The 18,526-nt window shown below is 37.4% G+C and overlaps 1 protein-coding gene across 4 annotated transcripts in view; it reads right to left on the bottom strand.

Annotated features, from left to right (window-relative positions):
• RGS17 (regulator of G protein signaling 17) overlaps nt 1-18,526 on the bottom strand; it is a 70,904-nt gene that overhangs the window by 24,927 nt on the left and 27,451 nt on the right. For all 4 annotated transcript variants that reach the window (XM_021540570.3, XM_021540569.3, XM_021540572.3 and 1 more), the window contains exon 2: nt 5,349-5,492. In XM_021540570.3, the coding sequence (XP_021396245.1) occupies nt 5,349-5,467 (119 nt within the window). In that variant the 5' untranslated portion in view covers nt 5,468-5,492. The remainder of the gene's footprint in view (nt 1-5,348; nt 5,493-18,526) is intronic.

Below are 18,526 nucleotides of genomic sequence, written 5' to 3'. Positions count from 1 at the left end.
TCTTAGAACTGTGTCTGCCATTTCTTAGTCATGGCATAAGTGACAGAAATATTTTCTTGTAGGCCCAAGTAAACTGTGAAACTCTTGCAAGGAAAATGTTCCCTTTAATAAAGAAAAATATTTGTGTAGCAACATCATCAAGAAGAAATTTCAGAATAATTCACAGCAGCCATAGACAAGTTATAGGAACTGAGGAGAGAGATTTCTTGCCAAGAGCAACTCTTGTTTACTGCCAAGATGGCAAATACCCTATCTTCCCTGGGATCTCTTGTGTGTGGGAAACTCTTCCACAAGTCTTCAGCAGTTTTAATGGTTACATTTTTGTGTAAATACCTTTCAGCTCACTCACTTCAACTGAACTACAAGTGAAGCTAAGTCATCACTTATCCTCTGGAAGCCTTTTCATGTCCCCCAGACTGCCATACTGCTAAGGTCTCCTGCAGGATAGATGTCAGACCCCTTCTGAGCCTTCTGTGTACAGTAAAAGAAGACATTGGGAATGACAGTAAAAGATTATTGGGAATCAGCGTCCCCCAGTTTTCAAACTCACTGAGCATCTTATGAAAGAGGGAATAAAAAGATATTACTCCTGCTCTGGGTTAAGAGACAAAGGAGAAAGCAAAATAAAACTGGCAGAAAAGCCAACCTCCCTTTGCTAGTGCCTGAAGAGTTTTTTTGAAGAATGTAATTTACAAGTGTTTGCAAGAAAACAACTAGTTTCATGTCTGCTCAGGAAGCTGGAGTAATGGATTTCTAAATAAGGTTGGGGACGTGAAATAGCAGGATTACTCCTCTAACCTTGTCAAACTGAGCTCAAAACTACAAAGTCACAGCTCTAAGTACTAAATGGGCAGCTCTCTGGAGAAAACATAATTGAGGAAATTGTCCTCAACTGAGGATGACTGTCATGTTAGAAGACTTACTGAAAATTTTGCAAGTCTCAGGTTGCCCAAGTCATTGAAATTATGCCTCGTAAAGAAGCACATTCTTCTGTCCTCTATTGAAATGGAGCTTTGCAGAAGCTTAAGACATGAGGTGATTCAGTCCAAGACCACAGGAACATGACTGGTACTTGTCTGTTAGCTACTTTAATTAGACAGTCTTCCTGAAAGGAGTGCCCAAAGTCTATGTCTTGTCAATGAAGAGAGGAAGGTCTACAGAAGGTCTTCACAGGGATGTATCATCTGCTTCTGCTGTAAGGGGACACGTGTTTCCTGTTGGGAACTTCAGAATCACTTTATTTTTTTCCGCTGAGGAGGAGTGTTTCCTTCACTACTTGTACTCAGAAACAAGTTCAGAGCTTAAACTAGTTGGGCAATGTCATGAGCATACTTATTAAAATTAAATTGCCATTTTAATAGTCCTGTTAATCTCCATTAGTTTTTAATCTGAGCAAACCTTGGTAATAAATCTTGCTTTGTCCCTGTAAACTGAGCAATTTACTGTCCTGATGATTTACAGTGCCAATAGATGTACTGAGTCTGGCTGAGATGGAGTTAATTTTCTTCATAGGGATCCTTATGGTGCTATGCTTTGGATTTTTGACCAAAACAATATTGACAAACACAATAAGGTTATAGCTGCTGCTGAGCAGTCACTGAACAGCATCAAGGATTTCTCTGTCATTGTCTTGTCAGTGGGTTCTCACTGGCTGGGGCTGCTTAAGAAGCTGTGAGGAGACACAGTGGGGACAGCTGACCACAACTGACCAAAGGGATATTCCATACCATATGACATTGGGATCTACAATAAAAGCTGCAGAAGAAAAAGGAAGGATGGAGGTTGAGAGCTGTAGCATGTTTCCCCAAGTCACTGTAACATGTGATGGACCATGGCTTTCCAGGACATGGCTGAACTGATGGGAAGCTGTGAATGAATTTTTTGTTTTTGCTTTACTCGTACACACAGCTTTGCTTTATCAGTCAAACTCTTTATCTCTATGAAAGAGTTTTATTGCTTTCACTTTTCTGATTCTCTTCTCCATCCTGTTGGTGAGGAGTGAGTAAGCATCTGCCTGGGGCTGAGCTACCTACAAGGATTATCCCATAACAGTAGAGAAGTCCTTCAAATAGCTGTTATCTTTAAGAAATATATATTAAAGTAAAACAACAACAACAACAAAAAAAGGGTTTCAATAAGATGTACCAAATAATTTCTCTAATTTTTTGCTCTTAACAAGGGTCTATTAGGCAAGATACTATTTCCCCAAACAAAGGTGTGAATATTTGCCTATGCTGTTGTGCAAACAGAAGACTTAATGCCTATTCTGATTTTAACATGGGGTAGAACAGAACAAAACAAGCACCACATGATTAACAAAAGATATTTTCAGAAATCTAATTATTTATTTGGATATAGGAACTACTGAACTAACTCTTTGAACAGTAAAAAGGGAACATTTTTTAATAAAACGTTCACAGATTCCTCCCATTTCTGTGAATGGTGAAGAAGTTGAGGCAATAAGTGGTTAGTGATGTAAGAGTTATCATCAGTCACACACAAGTGGAAAAAGTTGAAGAAAATTCTAATCTTTATAGAACATTGCCTTCCCCATTAATGAATCCAACAATATTTGCAGACAGGTATCTCTTGAGAAATTAATGTTACTCATATAAAAAGACCTGTGGAACTAGGGAAAGCATGTAATTACATTAGGTCCAGAGAACGTGTTACAATTGTTGATTAGGCTTTTCTATTACAGAGATCTACCCTAGAGAATTAATTAGCTAGAATCCCCTATGCATGAGAGAGAAATAAAGTTAGTTACTTCTTAAAAGTTATTATTTTTGTAATTTTTTAGTGTAGACAACTGAGGCAAGAACAATTACCTGTACTTTTCCCAGACAGTTCTGATTTACAAAACAAATTTGGCATCACAATCAGTTACTTAATTTTAACTGAGATTCTGAAACATTCCATACTTCATTTTTCCAAGTTTTGTCCCATCTTTCCTCTAATGGAATTCCTACTACAGAATCTTAGAAGTTAAAGCTGGAAAATACTTATTACATCACCTTTTCTGTCTTTTTGATTTTAGCAAACATGAGTGATGTAACTATTCCTTTGATCACTTATCAAAGTGACTTAATCTTGAAAACTAGCTAACAGGATTTCTCCATGCTCTTTCTAATCTACTTTGCAAAGAAAAATCCCAACCTGAAGCCCTGAAAAACCCTGAAAGACAGTAAAAAAATTGCTAAAGCAGCTGAAGGTGCATCCTGTGTTTTAAATCAATAATTACTCTAATTTAGGTTTAACATGCATAAGCTGTTTACATATATAATGGTATTGCCTTCTAAGGACTGGAAGCACTCCAAGGGTCACAGGAGCTTCAAAATAAGAGTATCATTGTCAAATTTAAGATTTCTTGAGTTGCAGCATCCTTAAAAAATGAAATCACTTGTTTTAGAAATTAGATAGATATTGTATTGAATACTATTAATATTATATGAATAGTATTGATATTACATGAATATTATGGATATTCTAGTATGCAAGTCAAAAGCCAGCCTTAGCAGTACATGCACAATTATGGGTTTTATTTTCATTCAGGAAAGAGATGTTGTATTCAGGGTGGATAATTCCATGAAAACATCATCTCTAGGGCTGCTTAAAAATAAGCAGAGTGCTAGGAATTAGTAACAAAACTCAAGAGCAAACACAAAACATGGTGCACCCATGTCTCAACCACAAAAGCAGATCGAGTCACGCATCTCAGACAGGAAATAGTAGAATAAGAAAGGTACATAGAGAGACACAAGGTAGGTGAGTAAATAGGACAGATAAGATCTGGGTCAGTTTCTGTATCACAGACATTAGAATAGAGAAGACTGTGGAAGACAAAACAGGTGAAGGGAGATACGAGAGAGCTCTGTAAAATCTTGACCATCCTGGGAATGATTAGTCACTGTTCTTCACATAAGAACAAGGAAGCATCAAATGAAATTAATTTCTAGTAGGTTAACACAAATAAAAGGGAGTACACATGCCCATTGTAGAATCTATTGCTAGAGGAAGCCCTGGGTGCCAAAATTTTAGGTGAGTTTAGGAAGTCACTTTAGAAAATGGTTTGACAAATTAAGGAAAGCAAATTCCACCAAAGTCTATAAACCACACAAAAAGGAACTCCGGGCCAGGAAATCCCTAAGTTTCAGATTAACAGTTGTTGTGAGATGTTTTTCTGTGGGTAGTTTGAGGAGGTTCATATCTACTTGTTTTATCATTATTTTGTGGCGTCTGATAAAGTTCACTTCCTGAAATAGGATACTGAGGTAAATGAATCTCTGGCCTCTAACAGTATAGCTGATATTGTGCACTTGTCCCAGAGCAGAAAGGAAAGTGACAAAACACCCTCTCTTTACTCCCTGTTTAATAGACTTCCACCTATTTCTCAATTTGGATTGAACATACTGCAAAGTAACTTGGTAAAATATGAGCTCTGGCTCCTCCTTGCTCCAAATACACTCTGTAACAGTAAGTAACAGATAAGGCAGGTCGACCCTGCCACAGACTCCAGGTTGTGGCAGGATCTTTGAAAAAAACTTGTCCCTAGTGTATATATACTGGTATGTATTTTTAAATATACTGAAGAAAATAGCTTCAGGTTTTAGACTGGGGCCAGATGGGTGATTGAAGTGAACATAGCACAGAATACACAGAGGAATGGTGACTGCAAACAAACTGAACTGTCTGGTTAATATGATGCACAGTCTCTGAAGAGTACTGCATGCCATTTACCTTATATTTCAATACTGTGTTCATAAAAATAGGAAACAAAGATCTGATGTATCTCAAGACACTGACAATTTAAAGCTATTTCTGAAACTGACCTTAAATCTTTGACTTTCTCCACTTTGTTGAGGAAGGGACAAGGAGCTTCTAAAATTATGCCACTCCATTTAAAAGTGGAATTTAAGGCTCATGTTTTCAGATTCACTGAATTTATATTAGTAATATAATAGGACACTACATATTCACATTTGTGACCATCTCCCTTTTATTCTCCTGAATGCAGAGAACTGCACTATCCAAAGGACAAGCAGAAAAAAAGTGTTTTGAATGCAAGCTAAAAAATATTAATTATTGAATCTCTCGCTCACAAATAAAAGTTTCTCTTGAAAGTACCTCATTTAGTTATGGCTTAAGTAGGATAAATATAGCTTGGATTTACTATTCTTTCCTCTTGCCCATCATAAGATGTTCAACCAAATCAGGGAATATTTAAATCAACTTTTTAAGTGAAAAGTTAAATTGTGTCTCCTCTCCCAGAAGTTTACATGTTCCCAGTGCTTTCCATTCTCATTGTTTACCTGTGTTGGATATGGAAACAAATATACTACAGGACATACCATGAACAGCTGCAGCAACAGCACCAACAAAAGCAACATGTGTTGTTGGGCCTTTGGTTTCCAGGTGCTTGAGACACAGCTGATGTTCCTTCATTTTGTGACTGCTGCCTCTTTCTCATTTCAGCTACTTCAGTGCCCAAGTGGCTATAAGAACACAGACATAAGAGATGTATAGAATTACTATAGACCATCATAAATTACATTCACATTTCTACAGCAAAGCCTGATGAAACTGGTTCTCACAGCACACGGCAACAAAAGCACATGACCATCAACTGAGCCAGCCAAGAAAGAGTTTCACTGTGTTAAAAGCAGTTTCCAGAAGAGCACCTCTCAGTGACACGCTTACACTCCTGTGCTGCTCAATCACACCCGTTCTTGCTGCTTTGGCTGGACTCAAAGAGCTGTTTATTATCAGTGATTTTAGCAGCAAGCCATACAGCTTTTGTAGCACTTGGGAGAGACTGCCTTGTTTCTTACCATAAGACTATTACAGCAGTTTCCATTTCACTAAATATACCACTAAAAATACAGCAGAATGGTTATCCACCTTCAAATGAGTTGGCAACTCATTTTTTTTTTTTGCTTTTTGACTTCTTTATGCTAAACCAATGAAATTGATATAAGTGATATTATATTACCAATATTATATTGAGGGCAGTTCAATATAATATTGGTAAGGCTATTGGTATTGGTATAATTGGTAAGGGCCAAGATTTTAATATGTCATAACTGAGAGGCTTGCTACTGAAGAGTTATTCTTGGCAAATAAAATGAGTAATAGATATGTATTTATAAAATACTTTTCCACCTTTGAGACAATTTTTTGGTCACAGATCTTCTTTGCTCATTGCCAGTTTTTCCTAGATTTTATTAGGCCAAGATTTTTTTCCTCTCAGTGACTTAAAACACGCTGCTGGAAGTAGTATATCATACATTATCTAGTCTTCAAAAGAAGTTAAACATTTACTGATAAGGTACATTATTTAGGAAGGTTTAGATGTCAAGATCCTTCCAATGACTCGCATCTTTCTACAACAACTTTAAGTTTCCCAGAGTAACAGCAAGTACAAGCATAAATTAGAGTAAAATTTGGTACTTTTGCCTTTGCAAAAGTACTAACAGATTACTATGGGGAGTAGCTAGGTTTAAAACAGAAGTGGGTGGAGATTGCCTGGTGTGAGCAGCATGCACTGTGTTCCACACTCCCAAGGCATCCTGCTACAAATAGGGGTGCTGGGGAAGGGCAAAATCTGACTGATTTGCCACCTGGGTACACCATGCACAAACAAGAGACATGCCACTTCTACATGCACTCAAGCAGCAGCTGTGAGAGTTATCATTTACATGGTCGCTAAAACTCCCAAGGCTTTTATTCTGCAAGTGTCCTTCCAGACAGCTTACACACAACCAAAGACAGCAAGGGTACTAAGCTTCACAACTCAAACCTGTGCTCTAAAATTCAATGTTGGTGGTTATTTTGGCTTCTTGCATAGCTACCTTTTCCATGCATACTGTCACTGAGTAGATCAAGTAATTTCTGTAGTGTTTGGTCAAATCAAACAATGAAGAATTCTTAAACCATCACTGGTAGTTGCACCTGCTTATGCCATTGATATGACTTATGGTTTATAATAAATTAAAATGACATGCAAAAAAACCCTACACCTTTTTTTTTCATGTCAAATACAAACCTCTGGTGTTTAAAAGGGATGCTCTGGTGTAACTGGATAACTGCCCATATTTTTTTCAACAGATCGGAAGGAAGGGAAATTGTTGAAGCATAATATGTAGCTCAGAGAGTAAGTGACAGTATGAAGACTTTTTCTCCAAATTACAATGCAGAACTTCTGCTGGCTGTGCATTATGCAGTTAAATTATTTCATAGATAGCTGTGTCATGCTGTGAATTGGTATTTCTTTCAGCAAGTGCAATGACTGTAGTAAAAGGAATTAAAGCCAGATATTTTCAAATGGAATGTTAATTTCTTTTAAGTAAGACAATGATTCTAGAAATATTTGCACAACAACAAAAAAAAGCCAAACAAAATTTATTAGTTTCAGAAACCAGTAAGTTATTGATATTTAAGGATTTGTTAGGGTGTAATCCCATTCATTCCACCTGTGTACCTGAAGTCAAGCATTTTTTTCACCATTTTAGCTATATATATATATATACACACATATGAAATGTACTATGGCTAGAATATGTGGTACTATAATAAAGGGGACAGGATGAAAGTTATCAATTCAGACATGATGATGACAGTTGGTGACTTTGCTGTAGTTTCACAAAAACTTTACCATATGCTGCTGCTGCTAAAATAAATACCCCTCTCCTTTTTCTCCTGCACAGCTCACAGTCACTCATTCCCTCACCTGAGCTGTCCCCCTTCTCTGTGTTAGAAGCAGAATTTGTACAGGGACCTGGTGAATTTGATAAAAGAATAGTCATGATTGAAATTTAATCTAGAGGGGAAAGAAAAAAACATAGGTTTAACTTGCTTCAAGTAACTTCCTCATTTTCCTTGGGAAGATGTGAGCACTTGGACAGAGCAGGGGAGAAAACTGAACCTCAGGTAGGCAAGGAGAATATGGGGAGCACTTTCTTCCATCACTGTTCACACTGTCAGCAAATGATGGTGAAATAGGTGGGAATTATGCAGCTGCAGAAAGGTAAAATCTGCAACTGCAGTTCCCAACACACAGAATATGGCACTTAGGGACAGTCAGAAGCGGGGTTTTACAGTAGTGGTTTACACCTTTAATCCCAACCAGCAACCTCAACCACTGAAAAGTCTCCAGCATTCATCTTTTGGTATGAACTACCATGGCCCAGCTGTTTCAGAGGTTTGCAAGTTTAGCAGGACACAGAATTGTGAGGAAATATAGGTCTCCTCTGTAGAGCATTTCAGGAGAAATGTCTTTCTCCAAGGTTGCTCAGAGACAGTCTAGCCAGTCTTTAGAACAGAACTGCTTGCTTTGCTATGTTTTAACAGCTCTGGAGTATGGAGGGGCACATAACCCCTCCCCTTTCTGGCCATGCATTATTTGGTGAAGGAAGAGGGCAGTCCTTGATTGCAGGTAAAGTCATATTTATCTATTTATGCTGTATTTGAAAAAAAAAAACAAGAGAAAAAAAAAGGGAACAGATAAAAGAAAGAAAGAAAAGAATCACAGAGTCAGAATCATAGAATGGATTGGCAGGGACTTGAAAGATCATCTGGTTCCAATCTCCCTGCTATGGGCAGGAACACCTTCCACTAGACCAGGTTGCTCAATGCACTATCCAGCATGGCCTTGAACACTGCCAGGGATGAATGGGGACCCACAACTTTTCTTGGCAACCTCTTCCAGTGCCTCACTGCTCTCACAGTAAAGATTTTTTTGGTTTTTTTCCTAAGGAAGGAAGAAAGAAAGAGCGAGCAACATCCCCAAATCCTGTATGTACATCCAAGGAGATTCTGGCTCTAACAGAATAAAGCTCTAACGGCAATGCCAGTGAAGTGCTACAATGGGATATATTTTGTCAACATGGGTATTATATAGTAGGACTATCCTTACCTGCGAAATATAATGGGGAAAAGATCTTACTGGCACAGTGGGAAACAGTTGTATTTAATACATTTCAGATCCTCTCCTTTCCACAGCTGACATTGGTGTTCACTCTGAACCTTGCTGTATCTCATGGTACAAATAAAGTGATTTTGCTTGGCATGACTGCTCAATATTCTGCTCAATAAAAGCATGAGTCTGAAACTCCAAGCAATGGGACAGTGTTCTCAGTGTATTCATGAGGTGTTCACTGGCTTAACCAGCAGCTGAAGTCAAAGTCATCAGCCCTGTTCTTCTCTTTGTGTTACTTGCTCTCACAAAGCTTTAAGCTGAAGTTTATAAGAGATATGAAAAATCCATCCTGTGAAGCAAAACTATTACATTTACTGAGGATGTAGTTGGATGGCTGGAAACTTTAATTTCATGTTTATTTTGGTTGGATATCATGTTTCATGTTTTATTTGCAAATACCAGATGTCATCTACGCAAAACAGTAATTGATTCCATTAGATTATTTAGGATGCAGAAGCAGGAATATCTTAATTCTTGGCTATATTTAGAGACTGAGCAGACAGAGGGTTTATTTTTGGTGCCTTGGTCCAAGGCATAAAAAGAAACTTAGAATCTTTGATTCAGCAAGTTACAGCAATGAAATGAACAATTTTTCTGAAGTGTGAAAGTTAGTACATAATTATTAAGGACTAGAATGTTGTGAATTTATTCTGAATAGAACTTCTAGAATAATAGTACAAATAATACACACTGTTTCCAAGATCTCAGTTTGCCTTTTATCTTTTTCACCATTTTCACTCTTCCTGAGACCCTCTAGCTTGGCAAAAGTACCAGGTGGTGAAGGTGGGCCTTTTGTCCAATGGAATGGTTTTTCTTCTTGGTACACTATATATCATCTCTCAGACCATCACTTCACAGGTATCAATTTCTTCTGCTAGTTTTGCATCTGGTTCTTTGCTTCCATTTTGTGGCATGGTTTACTAACTCTGTTGTGATTTCCGTTTGTACTGATAGAAATAAGAATAGTATTCAAGCTTGCTTGACTGACTCATTCTCTTGGGGGTGGGTTGGTATTATGGCCCTTTGAGCAACCCCATAATAATGGAGAACCTCATTTTGCATAACATCTGCTGGCCCTACTCTGTAGCTGAGGAAAGGAACCCAAGGGTACAGCAACTGTTTATTATACTAGTTATGAGACAGGTGGCTCTCATAAGTTGTAGAGTAAGAAAGTCTGTGCAACCCCTCTTGCAGTGCTGGAAGATGATGAATACTAAAAAGCCCTTGGAAATTTGGAGTAAGGTTTCCTATTAGTTCTAGTACCAATGGCACAAGGATCTATTTCTGTGCTTAGATAGTGTAATTACCACTGGGTTCCCAGGAGTAATTATTACAGAAATCCCCTTATGCACAGAGCACTGTCTTGGGAAGACTGCTCAAAAGAAATAACTGGTGGAAGAATTACTCGTTTTATTACATTTATACCTGGGAAGCCCTATTGAATACAGACTACAGTCACTTCAAATTCCACAGAGTACCTCTAGAAAATTAAAATAAGGCAATTTCTCAATTGTTGCATTTCCCTGACTCTCCACCTTCTGTAAGATTTGTGCTAAGTTTTAGATAGGTTTTTATGCCTTTTTTCCCCCAGAGATTCCCAAGGTATTTGACATGGCAAAAAACCACAGACTGCACCATTTCAATAATTTAATTTGATGTCTCTCTTCTGATAAAGATTTTTTTTTCTTTTTTCCCCCTTTCCTCAAAAGGCAGTCATTACAGTACTGCAATTTTCTGAACTTTTGGCACTGTCCCATATGACCCTTTTTGCTTGTTTTGGAGCCTCCACTTGCACATGACCCCCCTGCAATAACTTCTGTCCCCCTCTTAGCATTGTGAAGGCATCCCTGGAGAGGCTCCTGTGCCATGAAATCTGAGAAAAATCTTGAAACTCTGCAGGGGGTTGAGAAGAGTTTCCATTCTATCTTCTGGAATCATTATCTAACAGCTACTTTGAAAGAGAGAGATCATATAAGGGTGAGGATAAACATTTTATACAGCCAGGAAGTGGCATTTTGCCTTTTGTTGCAGGTAGGACACATAATGGCTAAGATTTTGGGACAGAATTGGTGCAGAATGAGCTGGAGCAATCTGTCCTTTTTCAAACTTTGCAATAGGCAAGAAAGATCACCTCACGAAAGAAAGGTGCAGTCAATGACTTAAAGATATAGAGGGTGATTTACTCTGCAGGCAAGAAACTTAGCCTTTAAAATATCTCTTTTTTTGTGATCTATCACATCAGTTCTCCCACACTGCTTTTCTTCTTTTGACTTTGAAAATAAAGAGCCAAAATCTCAACTGTGTAGTTTATATAAATTTGTACCTTATACCAGTTTATTTCAGACCCAGATGTGAATCTATCCATCTCTTAACCATACTTGTTTTCACTGTCTTTACTGGCATTCACTTGATTCCTAATAAATATTGTTTTTAAGTTTAGGGAGTTTGAAAGCCTTTAAAACCTAAGTATTAAGGTAAACAATTTCATTTAAGGCTCCATCCAGGCTTCACTGTAAGAACCAAAATGTACACTGAGGAAAGCTTTGTACCCTGTGGATTCAAGACTTCAAACTACCATTTTGTAATATATTCCATATATTTGGAAAATCTGAGTGTTTATTAGAACTGAGTTACATTAACACTTTCTTGAATATGTTTAATGAGTTATTTCGGGTAACTGGATGACCTTTACAAGATTTTGATTGGTTGCTTGGATTTTAGTTTCCTAAAATAGTAAGCAGGAAAGTGACAAAGATAACCCTGAAATATTGTTGCTTTTTTTTTTTTTCAAATAGTTCTTTTTTTTTCAGTAGTTAGTCAATTTTTAACATATAGACTTTTTAACTGGAAACACTGAGCAAAAACTCTCAGAGAATGCGACAATGTGACACATCTAATGATCTGTGATGTGCTATTTGTTTTAAATGCAGTGTGATATGCTATCTCTTTTAAATCCATAGGGCTTTTTAAGAACAGGCATCCTAGAGTAACAGAACCATGCAACACAGTCTGGATACAGCTGCCAGTTAAATAATATCACTGATGCATGTGCTGCACTTGCAATGCAAAGACAGCCCTAACACAACATCGATTTTTTTATTTGTGCTGTCTTCATTCATCTGGAGGAGTGTTTTAAAGGTACCACAAGCTAAATGAAGACAGACCACAAGATTTTACCAGATGTCTCTGAGCTACAAAATGATTTCCATACTCCCCTTGCAATGCTGAGTGAGCAGCAAAATCAAGACAGCAGTACAGCAGGCACCCTTTTGGGTGCTGCCAACCACTTAATAGCCATCATACAGCAATGGTACTCATACTACTCACTCTGCACAAGAGAAACCACAACATGGGTACATTCCCTTCATTTAATAAATCCCGAATGTACTTCACAAATAAATTCATACAAAGTACTTCACAAATAAATTCATACAAAGTAATGGAGAAGAATAAATCTACCAAAAGAACTGCAACTGAGTTATATTGAACTTTTGACATCAGAAGTTTTGATTACCTGTTGGCTCAGAGAACAAGTTATTGCACCTACTGACTTTTGCTTTTGGAGAACTGACTTGAGTTCCTACAGCAAAATATCTTCCTCTTCTATTAGTTACTGAAGCACAACAAAAAAAAATTCAAGACACATGATCTACTGCTGCCATACAAACACCTTTCTCCTGTCAGGTCTTCTGACCAGGAGATGTAGGACTCTTTCTAAAGTCTTTTGCAGCAAGCCCTGAAAAGGTCATAAAGTGGACATTCTATCCATTATAAGATAGGACAAAAGTAAAAAATCTAGTGGAAAACTGGCAAAAAGTGTTTAGACATTAAATGTTTTATATAGGGTAGAACACTCATATAAAAATATTAATTTAAATTGAAACTGTGCAATTTGGCTGAACACTATGAAATCCTTGTCTTTTTTTCAGTCATATTCTTTTTATGACTTTCCCAGACACCTTCTGTACTCATAAAGGATGTCTGAGATTTCTTTTTATTATGTTATGGGAACTTGATATCCTGGAGGAGCCTTGCTTAAATCTTTGCATCATCAAGTAGATTTGCATTTGTACTTCTGAATCAGACATTACTGTTCAGCAACAAAACATTAAACCTGACAGTAATGCATTATTGAAAAGTTTGAGATGGCTGCATGTGGTTTTTAAGAAGCATCACTAAAATTATGATTAAAACAATTTTATAGTCTCGGGGAACATTTTATAAAAAGCAAAATATAAAACTCATCAGGAAACCTTTTGTTTATTTTTAAGTATATTATTTTTATTTGTATGTGTTTGAAAGACATCTAAGAATCCTGTTTACATGACATCTATATACCTATCCATTGTAGCTAGCATGGCTTCCACTGACTTACACACAGGAAGCCAGTACACTTTAGAAAGCTGAGAAGATAATTTCCTTACAGTGCAGAAATACATACCTTGACATATTGCTGAAAAGAAATGTTTTGTTAAAGTCTCTGACATTCTTCATTAAGAAGACACTAAGAAGACACTTGAAAACCCACAGAGCTATATTTTATGCATTAACATTGTAATTTCTAAATAAGTTTTCTTATGCTCAAAACCTTTTCTCTGTATAAAAAGCCATAAATTCTGAGGTTATTTGAACTGCAAAGATTCTGCACAAATTTCTGCAGAAATTTAACAAAAAAAACCATAGCCATAGCACAAGAATTTGTAGCCAACATAGGCTAAACAGATTTGCAGATGCAATCCAAGCGTCAAACAAGCTTTATTTTTGGTGAACTATTTTTGTGCAGATAAGACCATTCTTGAAAATTTTAACTTGCAGAAATGGAAGCTTTTAATCAAATAAGTGGACATAAATTTTGTTTATGGTGCACGTGCTACTAAGGGCACAAAGGAAAGGATTAGGAAAACTCTTTTAATGTGAGAAGAGCTTTTCTGAAAGCACATTGGACATGGTTCTAGTCTCTGAAATGACAGAATCCACATTTTCACTGTAAGATGAAGACTTGCATCCTCTACTTCAAAGGTCCTTTATTTTTTCAATTTCCTTTTCAAAATGAAAGTCTCAAATTTGAACAGAAGGAGCTTCAAAAAGGCTTCCTGACTATAGGCTTTTTGAAGTAATTCAATATTTGGTAGTCATGCTGATTTTAGTTATACTGACTGACTTCTGAGATATCTTCTGACATGATCTCTGTGTCTTCCAGCCCTCCTTTCCTCAGCCACCCTCAAAAGGAAAAAAATAAAATGTAATAATAATAAACAAAATTAAGAGAGTAGTATGGTGTAGAGAAGGTATTTGGTTAATATGGTATAACAGAGGGAGAGGAGAAGAAGGTGGCATGAAGTTGAAACAGCCTTAAAGTGTTTCTGATGCCTTGGAACAATGGGAGAAGGTGAATGCAAGCTCTACACTCAAATAGGCTGCTTCCAGCATGAAAGGCAGGGGCAGGGCTTCCCTAGGTGCTATGTTCTGCTCACATTACAGTTTCTATGAATTTCATGACCACAGAACTAAAGAAATATTTGCCCTTGGCAGAGAGTGGCCAGTCTGGCCACCCATTACAGTGGGTGCATACCCACTTGCAATGAATCTCCATTTCTCTCCCATTAGCTGTGCTACTTCTGTTAGACTCATAGCAAACTCCTAATATTGTGCTTTTATAGACAGTGCTGATACTTGCTGGTCTGAGGAAGTAAGAGAAGGCCAGTTCTACTTGGTTCAAGTGACATGCTCTTTTCCACCATGTTTGCTGGCATATGGTATTAAAACCAGATACTGTTACCATACTTGGAGCAGTTTGGTTTTTGGTTTTGTTTTTTTTGTTTTTTGTTTTTTTTTGTCTGAAATCCTGTATTTCTACTTTCTGAATCTTTCACTGTACTTGCTTGTTCTGTGTTTGATACTGTTTTGTTTACCTGCATGTTGCATATAGAAACACTCATTTCTCCTTCTGCTGATACTAAGCATCATGTCCTTCATGGTCTGTCACATGTGCGGGTTTCCCACTTATAAAAAGAACATGGCTCTTTTCCTTAGTAGCAGAATGGTTCATGAATGTATGGATGTACTGGAGTGAGTGCTGTGGACACATATTTCCTCGAGGCTTTGCCACATGCTCTAATTGGTGCTCTCCTTTCCCCAGGACACCAGCTGTGTCCCTTACAGCTGGTTTTGAGACATGGATGGGATCTCATCAGTGCAGAGAGAACTAGGAAACTGCTCACAGCCACCAGATGGGACAGTCAGAAGTTATCAGGGGCTCTTTATGTCTTCCTGCTGTTTTGCAAGTTACCAGGAAAAACTGGCATGAAATAAAAAGGGTAGCTGACTAGAGTAGGAAAATGGGAAGACAATGAAAAAATAAAGCTGGAAGACAAAACCCATTAATTTACCTGACTAAATCTTGGATTAGAACCGTTTTGGAGCAAGAAATCAGAGTGGATGTCTAAGACAACACAAACTATATGGCTTGAAAAACCAAACCTTTAATGGGAAGCTTTTTTAATATGTAGAAGAACAGCCACACAGCTTTCAGCTACATTTCAGCAACAACATTTATATATGGTCAAATATATAAAAATTCTGCCTAGATCTCGTGGAAAAGACAAGCCGTGCCCCAAGCCCAACACATCTCATGTGGTGGAAGCCACCAGTCTAGGCCCTGAAGATGTTTGCCTCTAAGGTTCTCTGACAATAGAAAAAAACCCATAATTTTTAAAAAATGATGACACTGTGCTTTTGAAGCCTTGATTTGTACTCACCTGCAAACAACCCAGGGCAGTGATACAGGATGCACTCAGCCAATGGCAGAGTGAGAGGCTTTCATGGGACCATCTGCCTCCTCCTGATTTGTACCACTGTCCTAGCTCAGTTCCTTTTCCATGGCTTCCTTCCCTCTTCTAAGGTCACGTTCTTTACCTGGCTAAAGTGTCTGCCAGCTCTGCTGTGAAACTGCTAACCTGCAGAGCAACACAGCAGGCAGATGCGTGTCTAATGCTGCTGCAGCAAGACTCACTACAACTCATTAGGCAGCACAGAAAATAAAAACACATTTGTGGAGAAAAAACCAAACTCAGACTTCCAGGTTAAATCTCCTTGTCATTTTAAGAGCATTCCAGAACTTACTGTCTTTTCAGTGAGAGAAAGCAAGTTTCCTTTCTTTTGGCTTAAGATGTTCTGAAACTACTGTGGAAAATTATTTAGCATGTTGTGTGTTGGAGGGGATGTATAGAGGTTCAGAGAAAGATAACAAAGCCAATTCTTTCTTCTCCTCTCTTTTCTCTTCCCATGGTCATTATTTAATGTGTCAGTTTGAAAATACAAAATGCCAACCGTCCAAGTAAACAAATTTTTTATAGCAAGCTGTGCATATGTTTTCATATGCACAACCAGTAAAGAAAAATTACATCTTCCTGCAGAATATGACAGTTATCGCTATATGGAAAACACAATATTAAAAAACAATACAGGAGTTTCTATTTACTTTTTTCTCATTTTTTTTATCCTACCAAGTATGTGAGTTATTTTTCCTATAATTTCTACAAATGCTAAATAAAAATTTTGATAGACTGAATCCATCATTTTTCCTTCTCAGAAAGGATATTTTAATTTGCAGAACAAACAACAGTAGTAATATTCCAGAATTATTTTCCCCCCTCTTCTTTCTATGATGTTTACTTGAAGCAATATATGCCTAGGGAAGGCTGTGGCACTACTGCATTTTTTCAAAGCTTAAGAAGAGAAAAAGAATTATTAATTATTTGGTGACCAGAAAAGAGCAAAATACCTCCAAACACTGAAAATCTTCTGAATACCTTCTGAATATCTTATAAGTGAATTACAAAAGAGTCTTATATAAATTATCTACTTTTAACACTTTATTTTTATAAAGTTTAATGCCTGGAACTTAAAACTATTCTTCCACAATATGAAGTTTATAATTTTTCATTATCTTTATATTATACCAATGTAAAAAAAAATCTGCTAAACTGCAAGGAACTGAAAATATGCTGTGAAAACCAAAAACCTTCAAAATTTCTGGAAATATGTAAATTTTGTATGGAAGTTTCACTTCTATAGTCATATCCATACATTTACAGTCTCTCTGCTCTTACGTTGAGCATTAGAACAGACTGCAATCACTACTGTGTTACTGCACAGCAAGGCATTGAAGTAGCTCTTCCCCTAAAGTATGCAATGAGATAAAGTGAGTTAACTTAAAAAATAGATTTTTGAAGAATTCTTGAAACACTGCTGTCACGTGACTGAGTGGAGCTTAACGCCAATGTCTGGTGTCTCATCCCTCCTCCCATGAAAGCTCTGCTCACTGGCAATACAGCCTGATGTCCTTGTTTCAGATTCCATGAGAAAAGTTCAGAGTTCATCCTTTTAACCAATGTTTCATAATGTAAAGAACAAAAAAAAAAAAATTATAGAGCTTTGCAAAAAGAGAAATATGCCCTCTAGCCAGTGAACTATACTTAGGTGGGGGATTTTGCTGAATTTTAGAAAAAATATGCCTATAATGATAAGAAGACAAGGCAATGATTTAATTTAAAAGAACTGTGCAAGAGGAGCTTGGCGAAGCCTGCCAACTGTATGTTTGAGCATTAAGTGGATTAAAAAAACTATGGGCATGGCAGATCTGGCCCGTCCAGCCATCTGCAACTCCACCTTCCCCACAATTTGCCTCTCCCACATACTCAGATGCGATTCTCTTCACAAAAGCTTTAGTAGGACCTCTCTTGGTTGCCTGACTTTTTCCAGGCACTTGGCTTAAGCTTCTGCCTTTGAGATTGCCTTTGAAAGTGTGACCTGTCATTTGGTTGAAACTGAATGACACACAAGAAATTAGTGGAGAGAGAACAGCAGACACAGCAAGGATCATCTGTTGGGAAGCCAACATGAAAAGTCAGAAACAAGATGGATGGTGAAGAGCTTTGAGCTCTGGACAGCCCACTACTGTATTTCTGTTTTTTTCCAGCCACAACCGTGATCCAGGAGCTACCTGCAGCCATCGAGGCAAAGAAGGAAGGCTGTTACTGGAAAAGGGTGTGGAAGGAGAATAGTGCTCACTTTCTAACCCAGCTACATTGAGTTTAGCAGAGCTATATCCCTCTGTGGTTTTATTCCCTATATCAGGAGTATTTAGGTTAGATTCAGTCCTGTCGATTGTGCAGTTTCATCATGTGCTTTGGGGAGGAGAAACAAGCTATGAAATAAAACTAGAAAAGATGATTGAAGCTACCAAGCTTTGCAGCAGGTGAAGGAGGAAGCTTAATATTAGAAACTACCTAAGTCTCTTTTTAAAAAAGGCATAAATAAGAAATATGTTTCTTTAGGCTTATTTTTTTAGTCACATAAGACATAAAAATTTAAAGTTTTCTGTCTGAAGGGCCTGATCTAGCTCTCATTTCAGGTCAAAATTCTTATGTTTTGTTTTAATTTGCCTCAGCTGATTATTTTGAGTCAAAAGGTAGAGTATATTCTATATTTATATGCAGTATGGAATCAGTTGCTTTAAAATCTACCATAGCAATTTCTAGTGTATTTTCC

This window comes from Lonchura striata, chromosome 3 (assembly GCF_046129695.1).
Source record: "Lonchura striata isolate bLonStr1 chromosome 3, bLonStr1.mat, whole genome shotgun sequence".
Taxonomy (NCBI): domain Eukaryota; kingdom Metazoa; phylum Chordata; class Aves; order Passeriformes; family Estrildidae; genus Lonchura; species Lonchura striata.
The sequence above is the reverse complement of the archived record's forward strand: the minus strand, read 5'-3'. Positions and strand labels throughout refer to the sequence as shown.